The sequence below is a fragment of the Eurosta solidaginis genome, chromosome 5 (assembly GCF_040869045.1).
Source record: "Eurosta solidaginis isolate ZX-2024a chromosome 5, ASM4086904v1, whole genome shotgun sequence".
NCBI lineage: Eukaryota > Metazoa > Arthropoda > Insecta > Diptera > Tephritidae > Eurosta > Eurosta solidaginis.
This window is the reverse complement of record NC_090323.1, coordinates 148,893,865-148,911,666: the sequence shown is the minus strand read 5'-3', so window position 1 is coordinate 148,911,666 and position 17,802 is coordinate 148,893,865. Positions and strand designations below refer to the sequence as shown.

Below are 17,802 nucleotides of genomic sequence, written 5' to 3'. Positions count from 1 at the left end.
TTCATATGGCGTAGCAGCTAAAAAAGGCTTGCACTGATATGAATGTTGGAGACTCGAGTTCAACGCTCAGCTCCCGAAAAAGCTAGCTGATGAAGAAGTGAAATTCAGAAACATGTCCTAGTAACCATCGCCGTTTGTAAACTTACAATTTTTCTCTAATATCAATTACAAAAACCATTGTATAAAGCAATATGAGCAAAGCTCGCTAATTAAATACATATGGGAATATATTGAAGTTAATTATTTACTGTTTTTAAGTTAGGCTAATGTAATATACAAACGAAGTTTTTAAGTTTTCGTAATATTTTTAAGTTAGTCAGTTACTTTTTTTAAGTTAGAATAATGTGATATTTAAATGAAGTTTTTTAAGTTTTCGAAATATTTTTTAATTTAGTCCCAATATTTAATTGAATTTTTTATATAGCTTTTATCATAACTACCTGAGACAAAAAGGACAATTGACTAATAAATAAAAGCCTTTTTGACAAAACATGTTGTGAACAAAATTTAAAAGAAATGAAATTTTAATTAATAATGAACACATAAAGAAAAGCAATCTGATATAAAAATGCAATTTATGTTTTTTTTTAAAGAAATTACATTTTTATGAATACTGAATCCTTAAAAAAAGTAATGATCTACACATTTAAATAAGTAAAAGTTATAATAAATAATGCAATATATATATTTTTTATAGTTTTTTATCATAAGTACCTGAGAATGAAAAGACAAACAATTATTAGCTTTTTAAAGAAATGAAATTTTAATGAATACATAAAGAAAAGCAATGTGATATATACGTAAATAGGTAAAAATAAAAAAATAATGTAAATATACTTTATTTCAAGAAACGAAAAAAAAAAGTAATCAGATATATAAGTAAATAAGTAAAACTAAGTGAGAATAAATAATGTGATATATATATTTAATTGGACGTTTTGAGATATTTTTATAGTCTTTTATCATAAGTACTATATAAAAGTGCACATATATTGAATAATAAACGAATTTTTATATACATCTATCTGTATATGTTTTATTTATTATGATGCATCCTCTGTGATTGATTTGCACATCCGGTTTGATGGATCCGCCCTGACTAATGTTTACATCATGTTTGATGGTTCCGCCCTGACTAATGTTTACATCAGGCATGATGCCTCCGCCCTGACAATTGTTTACATCCGGCATGATGCCTCCGCTCTGACAATTGTTTACATCCGGCATGATGCCTCCGCTCTGACGAATGTTTACATCCGGCATGATGCCTCCGCCATGACAAATGTTTACATCATGTCTGAAGTCACACGTATACAGCCAAACCTATCAGGTTTATCATACTGCTAGAGCAAACCTGATGGGATATTCGTACTGCGCCCTGATGTGACTTTCCTACAGCACTTCCTGACAGATGATCAATCATCTGATTGTCAGCTGTCTAGTAGGGATTATTGTGTATGCTCGATTTTTCAAAGGCATTTGAATCAGTTAACCATAGTTTGCTATGTATGAAGCTGAAAGCCTACTTCGGATTTAGTGACTCTGCGGTAAAATTAATGATGAGCTACTTGGGGGGTAGAGCGCAGCGTGTTAAGGTTGGATCGGAAATATCTGACATTAGGCCATTGCTCGCTGGTGTACCCCAAGGTTCTATATTGGGACCGCTATTATTTTGTCTATTTATAAATGACATCTTCAGCTCCTGCCAGCATGCGCAGATACATGCCTACGCAGATGATATCCAGATCTATATGTCAGCGATGCAGGGGCAAGCCTCTGAACTTTGTGCCAAGTTTAACAGTGACCTGTCATCCTTATCCCATTGGGCATCTACGAATCTCCTTGCTTTTAACAGTGCTAAATCGTATGTACTTCCCATTTCAAAAAAGCATATTAACTTTCAGGATCTACCAAATCTTTACATTAATGTTAACTGTCTGAAATATGTTTCTAAGGCGACGAATCTGGGCTTCGTCATAAATTCTAATCTGTCCTGTGTTGATCACGTTAATTCTGTCATCAGTAAAGTTTACTATACCCTACGAAACTTAAGAGTATCGGCGGCCTTTACCCCGCTAGAAATAAGAAGAAAGCTGGCTATATAATTAATATTGTTATGCGGAATGTGTATACAGCAAACTAGATTCCAAGTCTGCACACAAAATTGATGTAGCCTTCAATCATGTAACGCGATATGTTTTTGTCTTAGCAAGATTTGACCATGTATCTGAATGGAGGACTCGTTGGTTGGGTTGTGAGGTCTCTACCTTAGAGCGAGGAACTGCATTTTCCTTTGTCGTATTATGGCAGATAAAGTGCCCAGTTACTTATATAACAAGTTGACTCTTTCGCAGTCTGCTCGCATATGTGACATAATTTTACCAAACTACAACTACCTGAACTCTGCAAGGCTATTCTTTGTCAATGCTATCCGCATATGGAACTCCATCCCGAACTCAATTCGCAATAGCTTAAGTAAAAGCAACTTTAAGAATGTTATATATTCGTTCTTTCGTCAATGAATGTCTTGATTTGAAACTGAGTTTACCTACATATCTTCTAGCCAATTATTATTATTATTATCTTAAGTATTCTGGTACCCAACTAGCAATTCTGTTTTCGAAAATGGCTTACTGTATATTTAGATATAACCGATTTTAATACTAAGTTCGTTTTTATTTTCATAATTGTTTTTCGTAAGCGTTCGTAAGCGTTGGGAGCGAATATTTGCTAACGTTAAACTTTTCTTTTTTTTTCCTCTATGAATTGTAGTGAGCATATTCTGTTATGAATCTGTTTTGGTTTCCATCATATATTATTTTATATACCTTAAATATGTTAGGTTAATGTGTTAAATTTAAAACTTGAATGTTTTATTATTATCCTGTCATTTAATGTCTGTTGTACTATAAAAGATCATACATGATATTATTGTACTAATATATATTTCTTTTAATAAATGAAATGAAATTAAATGAATATGTATAGGTGCACAGTCATAGTCAATATAAAATAGGTTTTATATTTAGTTACAGCTTTTTTGACAGATAGCTTATAGAAAATTATACCAAAAATCTGCAACTAAATTTAAAACCTATTTTATACTGTGCGCCATAGAGTTCAAAGGAATTTTTCTTAAACAATTATACTATATTATGCTTAAAAATTTATATATAATAAATATATATATTTATAAATATATATATTTACTTAACTCTACTTAATTATTGAAAATGCAATTCTCTTGTGACACTATTAACTTAAAGAAATCTGAATCTAAATTACAGGACATGCATTCTGTTCATATGATAAATGAAAACCCCTATTCGACATATCCAAATCCTCATTTGCATCTGTTACAGTGTAAATTACAAATGGTTTTGTTGCACTCGTTGTGCTCACCAATCCTAAACCACAAAAACGATCACTAGCCAATGTTAAACCATTTTGTATTGGATTCGGTATAATTATAAAATCTGTTGTACAATCTTGAATCTGTACTGTAGCTGTACCCAATAGCGCTGGATCTATAACGCCCACATCACCAGTTAATGTAAACGAATACGCATCAGAACCTACTTGGGACCATGTAATTGAGCACATCCCGGCACCCATACGCACACAAATACCATATTGTTGATTGGCAATTTGTCGTGTACCTGTAACACCAATTGAATTTTGCATCGAATTGGCTGCAGAATCATAATTAAAACTCGATACTGTGCCACTTCCACCCATATAGTATTGTAGACATCCAAAAGGTGCTTGTGTTGCAGAAGCGCAAGCAATTTGTGCTATTTGTAATTGCCATTGTCTATTAAATGTGTACGAATCGGATGTGGCTACTGAAATTGTGATTGGTGATTCGCCATTGAAATCGACGTAAACATGTTGTCCATTATTTTCACCACAAATTGTGGGTACACGCGAAGCACCACCCGTTACAGTTAGTGTATCGGTTTGACAAAAACCATCACCACTTGGTGGTGCTATAGATAGTGTTCGGAAATCAATGCGTAACTGACAAATATTTGCATCGCATGGTGATATAACAATTGAGCAGCTGGAAGTTGGTTAGATAGAGAGAAGGGATCACATCGTTATAGTATATGATTTCGATGATTGAGTTTTCTATACTTGCTGTATAAATTACTTACCGTCCACCACCATTGTATGCACCAGGATAGCCTGAATTGTAGAAATATGTATTATTGTAACTCGTACTGGAGCCGCAGCCCATTTGATCTGTTTTGTATATATGGGAAAAAGTTGAAGTACTCTCTCCGCATCTCTTTACATAATTACTTACATATACAACAAACAGCTTGAGTGGTAATCGTACTACATGTACCAGCTGCCACGCCCCCATTCTCACTACATTCGCCACGCACCACGCATGTGCCTGATAATAAATTCGCACCAGTGCAGACATCATTGGGAAACCGTCCAATTGTGTAAAATGGAAACCCTAAGTATTAAAAAAATAACAATTATTCGAAATAGTCATGCAAAAATTATTTCTGCTTTGGATTTCGGTAAGGGAATTTTACCAATCTCCTGTTAACACAACAACAAGAACCAAACTCCAAATGAAATGTTAACCAAACAGTTCCTGTTGAATACCCAGAAACCTGAGCAACCCAACAGACATCTGATTGATGAGCCAACACCGCCTAGGGGCTTAAGGAGTCATCTCCGTAAGCTTTATGAGGAAATACGGCACCTGAACTCAGCCGTATGCACCAAAAAAAAAAAAACACAAGCAACTCCTCAGTGAACTCCACAAACAGGCGTCGGACCTTTATGCCAGGAATTGTCCGGTGATCCCAGTACTCAAAGAACAGTACCCAAAACTTGCGGAATAGGAACGCATACTCCCCAGGGAAACGCGAGTCACTCTAGCTCAACTTCGTTCTGGATACTGTAACAGGTTAAACTCTTACCTATCCAGAATCAACCCCGACATACAAAATGTATGCCCCGCTTGCAATGTGTTCCTACATGACACCAACCATCTCTTTAATTGTAATATGGAACCAACGCCTCTAGCACCCCTCTCATTATGGTCCACCCCTGTTGAAACAGCAAGTTTCCTCGGACTCCCGTTAGAGGATATTGATGATAATTTGTGATCGGCCGCACCCCTTAGGTGGGGCGAAGCACTGCTATAACAACAACAACAACCAAACTCCTATATATAGTTTCGATAAAAATCTAACGTGATTACGCTAACTCATATCTCATTTTTCTATGTGAGTCCAAGTCTTTCGGTTCCCGTCTCCTATTTTCCTTTTCCAGGTTTCCTCTTTTCAATTTCTTTTCTTCCTCTTTTTTCCCCTTATTTATTTTAATTTGGTGTATGTCCACTCACTAAGGCTAATTACTTGCCGTGTGTAAAAGTCTACGCAAGTGGGAAAAGCTTCTGATCGCCATTCACCAAGCAATGACGGCGATTCTTTTCAATTAGCGTACCACTTTCGGAGGCTTATGTCCAAGCAACATCTTGATAGTCACAGGATAACCGTTTAGTGGTGAGCGAAAGTGAGAAGGCGACAACTTGATAAGATCATAATCGGTTTAAAAACTAGCTAAGGGATTCCATTTGTAGTGTCTGACGGTCATCTATCTTGGATCAAGCAACTCGCTATAGAAACGTGTAACGTTACTCTATTCCCTGCAGAGCGGATTGTGGGCTGTGCTTGTGACCCGCCGTAACACCAGCAGCTATAAACTCTAATAATAGATTAGCAATTTAGTTCTGCTCCTAAAATTATACTCTCCAGCATTGGTTTCTGTAAATCCCACAAATGGAAGTTTACTTGTCTGAAGTTTCGTTTGGTTCTGGTTTGGTCTTTACCAACCCTTACGGAACTGATGGTATTGCCCAACGTCATTTGGCAAAACCTCATAAGCTACGCTCAATAAACGGCGCTAGTACGTAGCGTGTCCCGCTAGGCTGCTTCCTTTTTTTTTTGAGGTAGAGAAACACTCCTTTTCCTAGCAGTTGTTTTTTCGGGCTCGCTGGAAACCTATGGTATCAGCAGCGGCGGTACGTGATGGAAGAGAAACATGCAGTGAGCAGAGGTGAGCGGGCGCCCATCGGCAGTAGTTAGGTAAACACTCCGAAGGAGGAGGCATAAATGTCATCGGAGGTTAATCGCGCTAAGTATTTATTATTTGTTTAAGAGGTGAGATCCGAGTAAAGTCATCATCAGCTGTGTTTTGTGAGCAGCTTTTCAATGGCAAACTTTTCTTAAGTCACTGCGCGAATTTTCTTGGCTGCGCAAAGTGGACCTCGCAAAGTGCGTAAATCCAGGACACTGGAAATATGCCTACCGCAGATCTTGACGTAATCTGTTTGATTTCGTGTCCTCCGATTGTACTGCAAATAACCATATATACCATAACCATTTTCAACCCGATGGGAATTGTTACATCGTGGAAGCTAAATTTTCCGACTGTAGGACCAAATACCACTTCCTTTCCTACCCTGGCGTTAAAGTCGATTTTAGAATGATATTGAGACGTTATTTTGAAAAATTTCGTCTTGATGCGGGTCACAGACGTGAACAGTACTTGGCGGCGAAGTTTCTTTCACACCACAAAACCCACACCTTGGATCAGAGTTGGGCTTTTATTCATACTATGACCACTCTTGTAGACGTCGCAAAACCCGATTGCCATTCTGCCTATCCCCTTCCATAGTGCTTCCTGTATGGCAACATCAACGCGTTTGCCTTAACGAGGACATCAGAAACAGTCGGGCATTGGAACATTCTTCTCCTTGTGTACTTCACAGCCTTTGCTAGCTTAAATGTCTCCCTAGTCTGTGCTCTAAGAAATTTTAGCTCCTTACTCAACCATGGTGTCTTTGTCGTGCTCCTGAATCTTAGCGTATTGATACATCGGGAGCGGCAACCTTCTTCAGCTGCCCAAGTTTTCCATTTAAAAATTAATGGATTTCGGTCCAGTCTGTTCTTCTAGAGTTTATAATATAGTGGACGTGACCTTTTCTGCCTTGTTTTTGGGGATATGCCGAGGCTGATATGCATAAGCCCATCAAACACCCTCAAACATGTATCTGCGTAAGGGCCGTATAAAAAGATAGGTTGTTGTTGTTGTTTTAACGATAAGGACCCTCCCCGAAGGCCTTGGGGAGTGTTATCGATGTTGATGGTCCTTCGCCGGATACAGACCAGGTACGTTCCGGTACCAAGCCCGACCATCGCGGGAACGATTTGTTATGACCACATGCGACCTTCCAGGCCATCCTGCCCTCCCACCCCCTAGAACCATGAGGAGTGCGGGGTCGCCAGAGCCTCGGATAGGTGAGGTTGACAATTGGGTTGGAGATGCTATATATTGTGCTGAAAACCCGTTGGAAGGGTTGCGCTACACTACCCCATGAATCTATTTGGTATTTTAGTCGCCTTTTATGACAGGCATACCTACCTCGGGTATAGATCTTAGGCGATTATGGTGAGCACAGAGTATATTACTTTATGTAGGAGCAATACCGCTGTTAGCTGTTATTAGACTACTTTAGTATCCGAAGTCTACGAACAGTGTGGAGCGCATACGCATCCGTGACTATGATGCCTCGCGTTTTGCGCATTTATTCGTTTAACAGCTCCTTGAACTTTTCCACAGCAAAGGAATTGATTACTTTCCTCAAGTAGATGTAATGGGGAATTGACGGTAGCTGAATACCTAAAATAATCATTACTACCCAGCTCTGCTCTCAACGACTGGGGGGAAAGTTATTCTCCTGACATCCTGCTATATGGCTTCTATGGCTATGGATTCTCTACCAGAAAAGTTCAAGGAGCTGTTAAACGAATAAATGCGCAAAACGCGAGACATCATAGTCACGGATGCGTATGCGCTCCACACTGTTCGTAGACTTCGGATACTATACCTAAAAGTAGTCTAATAACAGCTAACAGCGGTATTGCTCCTACATAATGCTCCTACATACATATTGCTCCTACATTTCAATTCCCCAAAAAAAACACCAAATGTCTTTCGTTTTTTGGAGGCTCGAGTACAAACAATTTTGTTTGTAATTGAAATCAAATACTTAGCGCAAAAGTAATTTCTGCCCCAGAACTTTGGAAATGAATTGCAAATATAATTGAAAATTTTCCAATTAAATTACAAGGAATGCCAAAAGTAATTAATAATTTCCCATTCCTCAAAGGAATTGCAAAAGGAATTGAAAAATTCTTAGTGCAAAAAATATTTTTGCGATTTAAAGTTGAGATTTTATGAGGCCATAGTAACTCCTTGGACCATAAGAAAATGTTTATAAAACAGAAGCACTGTCTTATATGACTGGCAATCAATTTTTCCTCGCCATATATGAGGAAGGGTATGGTACGATTGTATCACCGTAGTTTGGACTTGCTGTTGAGTGGCCGGCCAATTGCTTTGTACGTGGCTAGCAACGTTTCTTCAACTGTTCTCCAAGTGCTACTGGCAAGCGACTTGAGGATTTTGTTGCGGATTTGTACTTTAGATACAGATTCGATGGCATACGCCTGGAAGGTGAGAGTGTGACCGAATGTTATCCCTAAGATCTTTAGAGACAATCGGTAGTGCAACACCATCGACGTGAACGTCCCATATTCCACGTCGCAAAACAGAGTGGCCGTGGATTTGGTCGACTAGGTTAAGATAATTTGCAGTCCACCTTTTCATACAAAGGGGAAAGGGTGAACCTTCTGCATCTTGGAGTAGAGTGCCCTGGTTGATGTGTCAAAATCGTTTGACAGCGCCGGTAGTGCTATGCATTTTGCAGAAACCATGCTGATGAGTGGCTAGGCGAAGATTCGCAGTAAACTGACGGAGCAGGAAGGTTTCCAATGTCTTCGCTACTGGCGAACGGACTGATAGCCGGTTTCTCAGGCTTGAAAACGTGGGTCAGGAAGCTTACTCCCTTAGCGCCAAGGTATTTTAGCATTGGCATGGCCAAGGTATAAGGACAAACCTCGAACTGTGAGGAGGTGGGAATGCAAATATCCCGAATTTAAAAGAATGAGGACAGAAGAACATCAAACAACTAAACAAGCAGGCGAAACGATGCATAATTTTCATGCAAACTTAAATATGAAGCTTTCAAACGCTTCGGAGGTTTTATACGGATGACTCTTTGTCATTGTCAGCTCTAATATTATTTATTACAATCTGGTTCAGAGGGGCAACTATGGATAGATCAAAAGATCAAGAATACGAGAAAACAGTTTTCCGGAACATTAATGGGTGTTTACGTTATGCCCGCTGAATGTATCAAAGAAAATTAGAAAAGTTTGTTGCTTTGCTACATCCACCACCCTTTGATAGCGGAGGAAGGAAAGGAAATGCCCTTACTTAGCTAGGAACTTTAAGAGAATAATGATTTGATATTCAATGGTGTTTTCAAATGCCTTCAGTTACCACTCACAAGAAAAATCTGATGTCCTTATTGAGCAAGGGCTCCTGACTGCCAGACCTTCGTCATTTTATAAAAGTCGAAATTTCGTCAGTTCATACATACTTCCAACTGAGTCATAGTGGCTTTAGCAGATATCGTGCAAAAATTTTGCAGAAAAATAGACATTTCTTTCGTCATTTTATAAAGACTGATTTTCATATATGGTCTCCGTCATGATATAAGAAGCCACTAGCCTCATTGCCAGACACTTTCCATAGTGGCTTTGACAGACACTTTTAATCCTTCTAAACTTCAAAGAACATCGAAGCAATTTTATACTGAAATTCGAATACAAAATCTTTAAAAAAAACCTTTGAAATTTTGTTTGCCGTAAAATAACTTTCAGCTTACGAAAAAGTGCAGTTTTACATTATAAAAAGTGTCTGGTTGGACAAAGCCACTATGGAAAGTGTCTGGCAATGAGGCTAGGTGCTTCTTAGGGTAGATGTACCAGTACCAGTCGGCGGCCACCGTGGTGTGATGGTAGCGTGCTCCGCCTATCACGCCGTATGCCCTGGGTTCAACTCCCGGGCAAAGCAACATCAAAATTTTAGAAATAAGGTTTTTCAATTAGAAGAAAAATTTTCTAAGCGGGGTCGCCCCTCGGCAGTGTTTGGCAAGCGCTCCGGGTGTATTTCTGCCATGAAAAGCTCTCAGTGAAAACTCATCTGCCTTGCAGATGCCGTTCGGAGTCGGCATAAAACATGTAGGTCCCGTCCGGCCAATTTGTAGGGAAAATCAAGAGGAGCACGACGCAAATTGGAAGAGAAGCTCGGCCTTAAATCTCTTCGGAGGTTATCGCGCCTTACATTTATTTATTTATTTACCAGTAACCGGACATTTTTCACTTTAATCGTTTTAAATAAGCAAACCGTTGACTTATTTTAAAATTCGAAAAATTCATTGGAAGAAGCTACTCATTTATAACGGTTTCGCAATTTGCCTTTTGCTTTATTTTCAAAAGAAGCTTTGTTGTTTCACTTTTAGTTTACGTGTGTGAAGTGAAGTGTTAAGACGTGCTACTTTTCAATTTTTTTGCTAGTCTACTTCACTTCTATCAGGTGAGTTTTTACTAATAATTAGGTGACAAAAGTGTTTCAAATGATTGTCATTCTATAAATAATTGACAAAAATACGTGATAACAGTTTAAAATTAGTGAAAATATGTATATATTTTTGTAAATGCACCTGTACGGAAATTGGAATAAAAATAATAGTGTTTTCCACAATCCGGACAAAGTGTCCGGTTACTAGAAATAGTTAACAACCGCACAATTCTAGTATCCGGACATGCTGTTTCTTTATCCCTTTTTAATAATCTTTGTTTATATTAAAATTAATTATAGTATGTGGGATAATCCCAGTTAGACTGGGCGAGATTAAGCGAAGGTGAGAGGTGCACATGCCCGACCAAGCAGGAAAGGCGTGGGTTCAATCGCGAGGCTGTAAAGTGTCGAAGATTATGTGTAAGTCTTACTACCTTAGACTAACAAAGTTGATTCTATCATTAAAAAGAGAAGACTGTAGACCCATGACGGGTATTCTGACTAGACACTACCTTCTGGCGTCATATGCCTTTAAATTAGGCTGGCCAGTGAAATCAGATGTAGGAAGTGCGGGTTGGAGGAGAAAACGATCTAGCACGTTCTGTGCTCGTGCCCTGCGCTTGCCAGGCTAAGGCTCCAGCTATTAGGAGTGATACAGCTGTCAGATCTAGAAGCAGCAAGTGGCTTAAGTCCTGGAAAGCTTATAGTATTTGCCAAGAGAACGGAGTTATTTTTTAACATAGGCCCTGGTTTTTGATAGAATTTTTGAGTTTGGTCGTTAGAACAAACGTATGGTAACACTACGGACTCATTCAGTCTATGTGAGGCCCTCATGGACCGGCCAGTTCAACCTAACCTATGTGTGATAATCCATAATGCAGGGTGTTATGCGGACCGTGCCTACTGGACGATTTGCAACCAGGGGATAGTTTCGGCTGTATTTGAACGGAGCCTTCCCGATACCGGGCCGCCTCGGGAAGTAATGATTTCCTTACCACAACAAGGGCGCTGTTGTGGGCGACGGTTTTTATCCCCATTTTTAACATTAGACCACTGAGTCCGCCTTGTGGGCAGGTGGTCGTACGACCAAGATGAACTCAAACACTTTAAGAAACAGTAAGGATGCGAAGGAAAAGACGATGGCGTCGCAGTTCGGGAAAGAGGAAATCGCTATCAGCTATGACTCGGACGCGGATAGCGATAATAGTGTGCAGTCAGTGCGCTCGGAAAAGGAGCGGCATACTAGCCCGGACAAAGAATTAAGAACGGAAACAACGAGATAGAGAGCTTAAGAGAACCCTCTCAAAATATTGGGATGCATTAAGAATTATGCAGCTCTTGGGCCCAGTGGTTCACCCAACCAACGATGAGGGCGATCGCTTGGCATGAGCCCGTGAGACAGTGGAAGCTTTGCTGTGAACAACCCTCAATTTTGCAACCGCATCGAAGGGGAAGAAGCCCCTAGAAGCAAGAGGCAGCGATCGGCTGAACCTGACAAGCATGCTTTTAAGAGGCATAAGGGGAGGGTAAACGCTCCAGTCCAAGAACCAGGAGCCGAATTAGCCGTAATGACAGGAACCAAACTTCAAAATCTGCAAAGCTGATCGAAGAGGGAAATAAAGCCATGTACCTCAAAAGCTGTAATACAGGAAGAGGGAGACAATAATGGCTTGAGAAGCAAAGGCACAAGTGTTAATAAGCTAAAGGGAGATAACAACCAGACTCCAGCTTAATCGATGATACTAAAGGGATCTAACGCGGAGACTCCGGTTTTCAACGAGAAGAAGATGAGCAAAGTTGGGAAGCAGTCTGTGTGGCATTTATATAATGTTTAATTACTGCGTAGGTATGTTTTCAGCTAAAATGTATTGAAATTAATGAAATATTTATATTTAAATTTTTTATTTATTGGAATTTTGTGTGTTTCTTTTTTATCCAAGTATATTTTAACTGAAAATGAAAGAATGTTTTTGTTTGTTATACTCAGTTGAGCAGAGCTCACAGAGTATATTAACTTTGATTGGATAACGGTTGGTTGTACATATATAAAGGAATCGAGATAGATATAGACTTCCATATATCAAAATAATCAGGATCGAAAAAAAATTTGATTGAGCCATGTCCGTCCGTCCGTCCGTCCGTTAACACGATAACTTGAGTAAATTTTGAGGTATCTTGATGAAATTTGGTATGTAGGTTCCTGAGCACTCATCTCAGATCGCTATTTAAAATGAACGATATCGGAATATAACCACGCCCACTTTTTCGATATCGAAAATTTCGAAAAACCGAGAAAGTGCGATAATTCATTACAAAAGACAGATAAAGCGACGAAACTTGGTAGATGAGTTGAACTTATGACGCAGAATAGAAAACTAGTAAAATTTTGGACAATGGGCGTGGCACTGCCAACTTTTAAAGGAAGGTAATTTAAAATTTTGCGAGCTGTAATTTGGCAGTCGTTGAAGATATCATGATGAAATTTGGCAGGAACATTACTCCTATTACTGTATGTACGCTTAATAAAAATTAGCAAAATCGGAGACGGACCACGCCCACTTTTAAAAAAAAATTTTTTTAAAGTAAAATTTTAACAAAAAATTTAATATCTTTACAGTATATAAGTAAATTATGTCAACATTCAACTCCAGTAATGATGTGGTGCAACAAAATACAAAAATAAAAGAAAATTTGAAAATGGGCGTGACTCCGCCCTTTTTCATTTAATTTGTCTAGGATACTTTTAACGCTATAAGTCGAACAAAAATTAACCAATCCTTTTAAAATTTGGTAGGGGCATAGCCTTTATGACGGTAACTGTTTTCTGTGAAAATGGGCGGAATCGGTTGATGCCACGCCCAGTTTTTATACACAGTCGTCCGTCTGTCCTTCCGCATGGCCGTTAACACGATAACTTGAGCATAAATCGACATATCTTTAATGAACTTAGTTCACGTGCTTACTTGAACTTACTTTATCTTGGTATAAAAATGAACGAAATCCGACTATGACCACGCCCACTTTTTCGATATCGAAAATTACGAAAAATAAAAAATATACCATAATTCTATACCAAATACGAAAAAAGGGATGAAACATGCTAAGGTAATTGGATTGTTTTATTGACGCGAAATATAACTTTAGAAAAAACTTTATAAAATGGTTGTGACACCTACCATATTAAGTAGAAGAAAGTGAAAAAGTTCTGCAGGGCGAAATAAAAAACCCTTAAAATCTTGGCAGGTATTACATATATAAAGAAATTAGCGGTATCCAACAGATAATGTTCTGGGTCACCCTGGTCCATATTTTGGTAGATATCTGGAAAACGCCTTCACATATACAACTACCACCACTCCCTTTTAAAACTCTCATTAATACCTTTAATTTGATACCCATATCGTACAAACTCATTCTAGAGTCACCCCTGGTCCACCTTTATGGCGATATCTCGAAAAGCCGTCCACCTATAGAACTAAGCCCCACGCCCTTTTAAAATACTCATTAACACCTTTCTTTTGATACCCATATTGTACAAACAAATTATAGGGTCACTCCTGGCCCGCCTTTATGGCGATATCTCGAAACGGCGGGCACCTATGGATCTAAGGATTACTCCCTTTTAAAATACTCATTAACACCTTTCATTTGATACCCATATCGTACAAACGCATTCTAGAGTCACCCCTGGTCCACCTTTATGGCGATATCTCGAAAAGGCGACCACCTATAAAACAACCACCACTCCCTTTTAAAACCCTCATTAATACCTTTAATTTGATACCCATATCGTACAAACACATTCTAGAGTCACCCCTGGTCCACTTTTATGGCGATATTTCGGACGGCGTCCACCTATAGAACTAAGGCCCTCTCCCTTTTAAAATACTCATTAACACCTTTCGTTTGATGCCCATATTGTACAAACAAATTCTAGGGTTACCCCTGGTCCACCTTTATGGCGATATCTCGAAACGGCGGGCACCTATGGAACTAAGGATTACTCCCTTTTAAAATACTCATTAACACCTTTCATTTAATACCCACACCGTACAAACGCATTCTAGAGTCACCCCTGGTCCACCTTTATGGCGATATCTCGAAAATGCGACCACCAATACAACAACCAGCACTCCCTTTTAAAACCCCCATTAATACCTTTAATTTGATACCCATATCGTACAAACACATTCTAGAGTCACCCCTGGTCCACCTTTGTGGCGATATTTCGGACGGCGTCCACCTATAGAACTAAGGCCCTCTCCCTTTTAAAATACTCATTAACACCTTTCTTTTGATACCCATATTGTACAAACAAATTATAGGGTCACTCCTGGCCCGCCTTTATGGCGATATCTCGAAACGGCGGGCACCTATGGATCTAAGGATTACTCCCTTTTAAAATACTCATTAGCACCTTTCATTTGATACCCATATCGTACAAACGCATTCTAGAGTCACCCCTGGTCCACTTTTATGGCGATATTTCGAAACGGCATCCACCTATAGAACTAAGACCCACTCCCTTTTAAAATACTCATTAACACCATTCGTTTGATGCCCATATTGTACAAACAAATTCTAGGGTCACCCCTGGTCCACCTTTATGGCGATATATCGAAACGGCGTCCACCTATGGAACTAAGGATTACTCCCTTTTAAAATACTCATTAACACCTTTCATTTAATACCCACACCGTACAAACGCATTCTAGAGTCACCCCTGGTCCACCTTTATGGCGATATCTCGAAAATGCGACCACCAATACAACAACCAGCACTCCCTTTTAAAACCCCCATTAATACCTTTAATTTGATACCCATATCGTACAAACACATTCTAGAGTCACCCCTGGTCCACCTTTGTGGCGATATTTCGGACGGCGTCCACCTATAGAACTAAGGCCCTCTCCCTTTTAAAATACCCATTAACACCTTTCTTTTGATACCCATATTGTACAAACAAATTATAGGGTCACCCCTGGTCCGCCTTTATGGCGATATCTCGAAACGGCGGGCACCTATGGATCTAAGGATTACTCCCTTTTAAAATACTCATTAACACCTTTCATTTGATACCCATATCGTACAAACGCATTCTAGAGTCACCCCTGGTCCACTTTTATGGCGATATTTCGAAACGGCATCCACCTATAGAACTAAGACCCACTCCCTTTTAAAATACTCATTAACACCATTCGTTTGATGCCCATATTGTACAAACAAATTCTAGGGTCACCCCTGGTCCACCTTTATGGCGATATATCGAAACGGCGTCCACCTATGGAACTAAGGATTACTCCCTTTTAAAATACTCATTAACACCTTTCTTTTGATACCCATATTGTACAAACAAATTCTAGGGTCACCTCTGGTCCACCTTTATGGCGATACCTCGAAACGGCGTCCACCTATGGAACTAAAGATTACTCCCTTTTAAAATACTCATTAACACCTTTTATTTGATACCCATATCGTACAAACGCATTCTAGAGTCAACCCTGATCCACCTTTATGGCTATATCCCTAAATGGCGTCCACCTATAGAACTATGGCCCACTCCCTCATAAAATACTCTTTAATGCCTTTCATTTGATACGCATGTCATACAAACACATTCCAGGGTTTCCCTCGGTTCATTTTCCTACATGGTTATTTTCACTTATGTTGTCACCATAGCTCTCAACTGAGTATATAATGTTCGGTTACACCCGAACTTAACCTTCCTTACTTGTTTTTCTTAACGTTTAAATAATAAGTACCTATGCAAGATCATTGAAATTAATGAAGAATGTGCAAAAGTTTATTTTTTGTTGTTGTATTTATTTATTTGGTTTAAATATTAAATAAAAATAAAAAGAACGTTATAAAACGTTACAAAACGTTAAAAAACAATTATTTTTATTTTAGATCATAAGCGTCCGATAACTGGAATTTTACTGTCCGGTTTCTGAAAAAACTGTCCGGTTACTGGCAAATTCTGACTTATATCAATACGATATATTTTACAAAAAAATAGAGAGTTTTCTATCGAATCGGTTGATTACATTAGATTTAGAATTAGGCAATAGTCATTTGAAAATTCAAAGTTTTTAATATCACTTATAAAATGTAACAAAGAAGAGTTCAAAAGCAAAAAAAAGTTAAGTGTCCGGTTACTGGTACATCCACCCTATATCGTGACGAAGACCATATATGAAAATCAGTCTATAAAATGACGAAGGAAAGGTCTATTTTTCTGCAAAATTTTTGCACGATATCTGTTAAAGCCACTATGGCTAAAGTTTTATAATAGACCAAAGATCCTGCTTCAGTTGGAAGTATGCACTGGCGAAATTTCAACTTTTGTAAAATGATGAAGGTCTGGCAGTCACGGGCTCTTAGACTTTTATACACAGACTAACTTGTAGTTTTTCAATTACTTTCGCACTTCCCTTGAGGAATAGAATGGGAAATTCGAAAGTACTTTTTCCATTCCTTGTATTATAATTGAAAAAAATTTCGATTACATTTCCCATTCCTTTCGAAAGTACTGGGAAAGAAATTATAATTGCGCAAACGATTTTTTTTTTTCAATTACTTAAAAACAATTTTTTGTACTTGAGCCTCCAAAAAACGAAATTACATTTAGTATTTTTTTTTTTTGGAATTGAAATGTAATCAATTCCTTTGCTGTGCAGGAAAGGAATTGATTACTTTTTCCAATTACTGAGGAATGTAATGGAATTGAAGTTACCCAGCTCTGGTTGAGAGCGTACTTTACAATACAATCACGAATGAGTAAGATAGCCATCTAAATCCAAAAATGTTTCGCATTTTTCTCAACGGCTATTATACAATCAATCGAATTAGGACACACTGGTTTATTTTAGTACACACTCCAATTTTCATTAGCATATCGTTGACATACACTCATTATGCACGATTAACATACACTCATTACTCACACATTTCCAACTCTCATAATTCCCACTAAGGAAATTTCATGTTTGTTTGACCGAACGTCGTTTCCATAGAGGGATACTGTGATTAGAAAGATTTAGTTCGATCACGACACATACTGCACACAAAACCAAAACAAAATGTAATAGTGAACACAAAAGGTAAAAGATGAATGACTTTTTTTTTCAATTAATTAAGTAGGTAGTTTGTTAGTTATTAATAGTAAAAGAAATATGTGGCGGAGTGGTCAGCCTTTGAGTTACGCCATTGAAGTGAAATGTTATATTAACAGGATATGTTAACGTGGTGTTAAGTTATTTTACCACATGCACTGGATTCATT

The 17,802-nt window shown here is 38.4% G+C and overlaps 1 protein-coding gene across 4 annotated transcripts in view; it reads right to left on the bottom strand.

The window, feature by feature from the left end:
- Window positions 1-2,996: 2,996 nt before the first annotated feature.
- Window positions 2,997-17,802, bottom strand: part of LOC137253808 (uncharacterized) — a 36,495-nt gene continuing 21,689 nt past the window's right edge. For all 4 annotated transcript variants that reach the window (XM_067791304.1, XM_067791301.1, XM_067791303.1 and 1 more), the window contains 3 exons: window positions 4,310-4,468; window positions 4,158-4,245; window positions 2,997-4,063 (listed from right to left, as the gene is read on the bottom strand). In XM_067791304.1, the coding sequence (XP_067647405.1) occupies window positions 3,277-4,063; window positions 4,158-4,245; window positions 4,310-4,468 (1,034 nt within the window). In that variant the 3' untranslated portion in view covers window positions 2,997-3,276. The remainder of the gene's footprint in view (window positions 4,064-4,157; window positions 4,246-4,309; window positions 4,469-17,802) is intronic.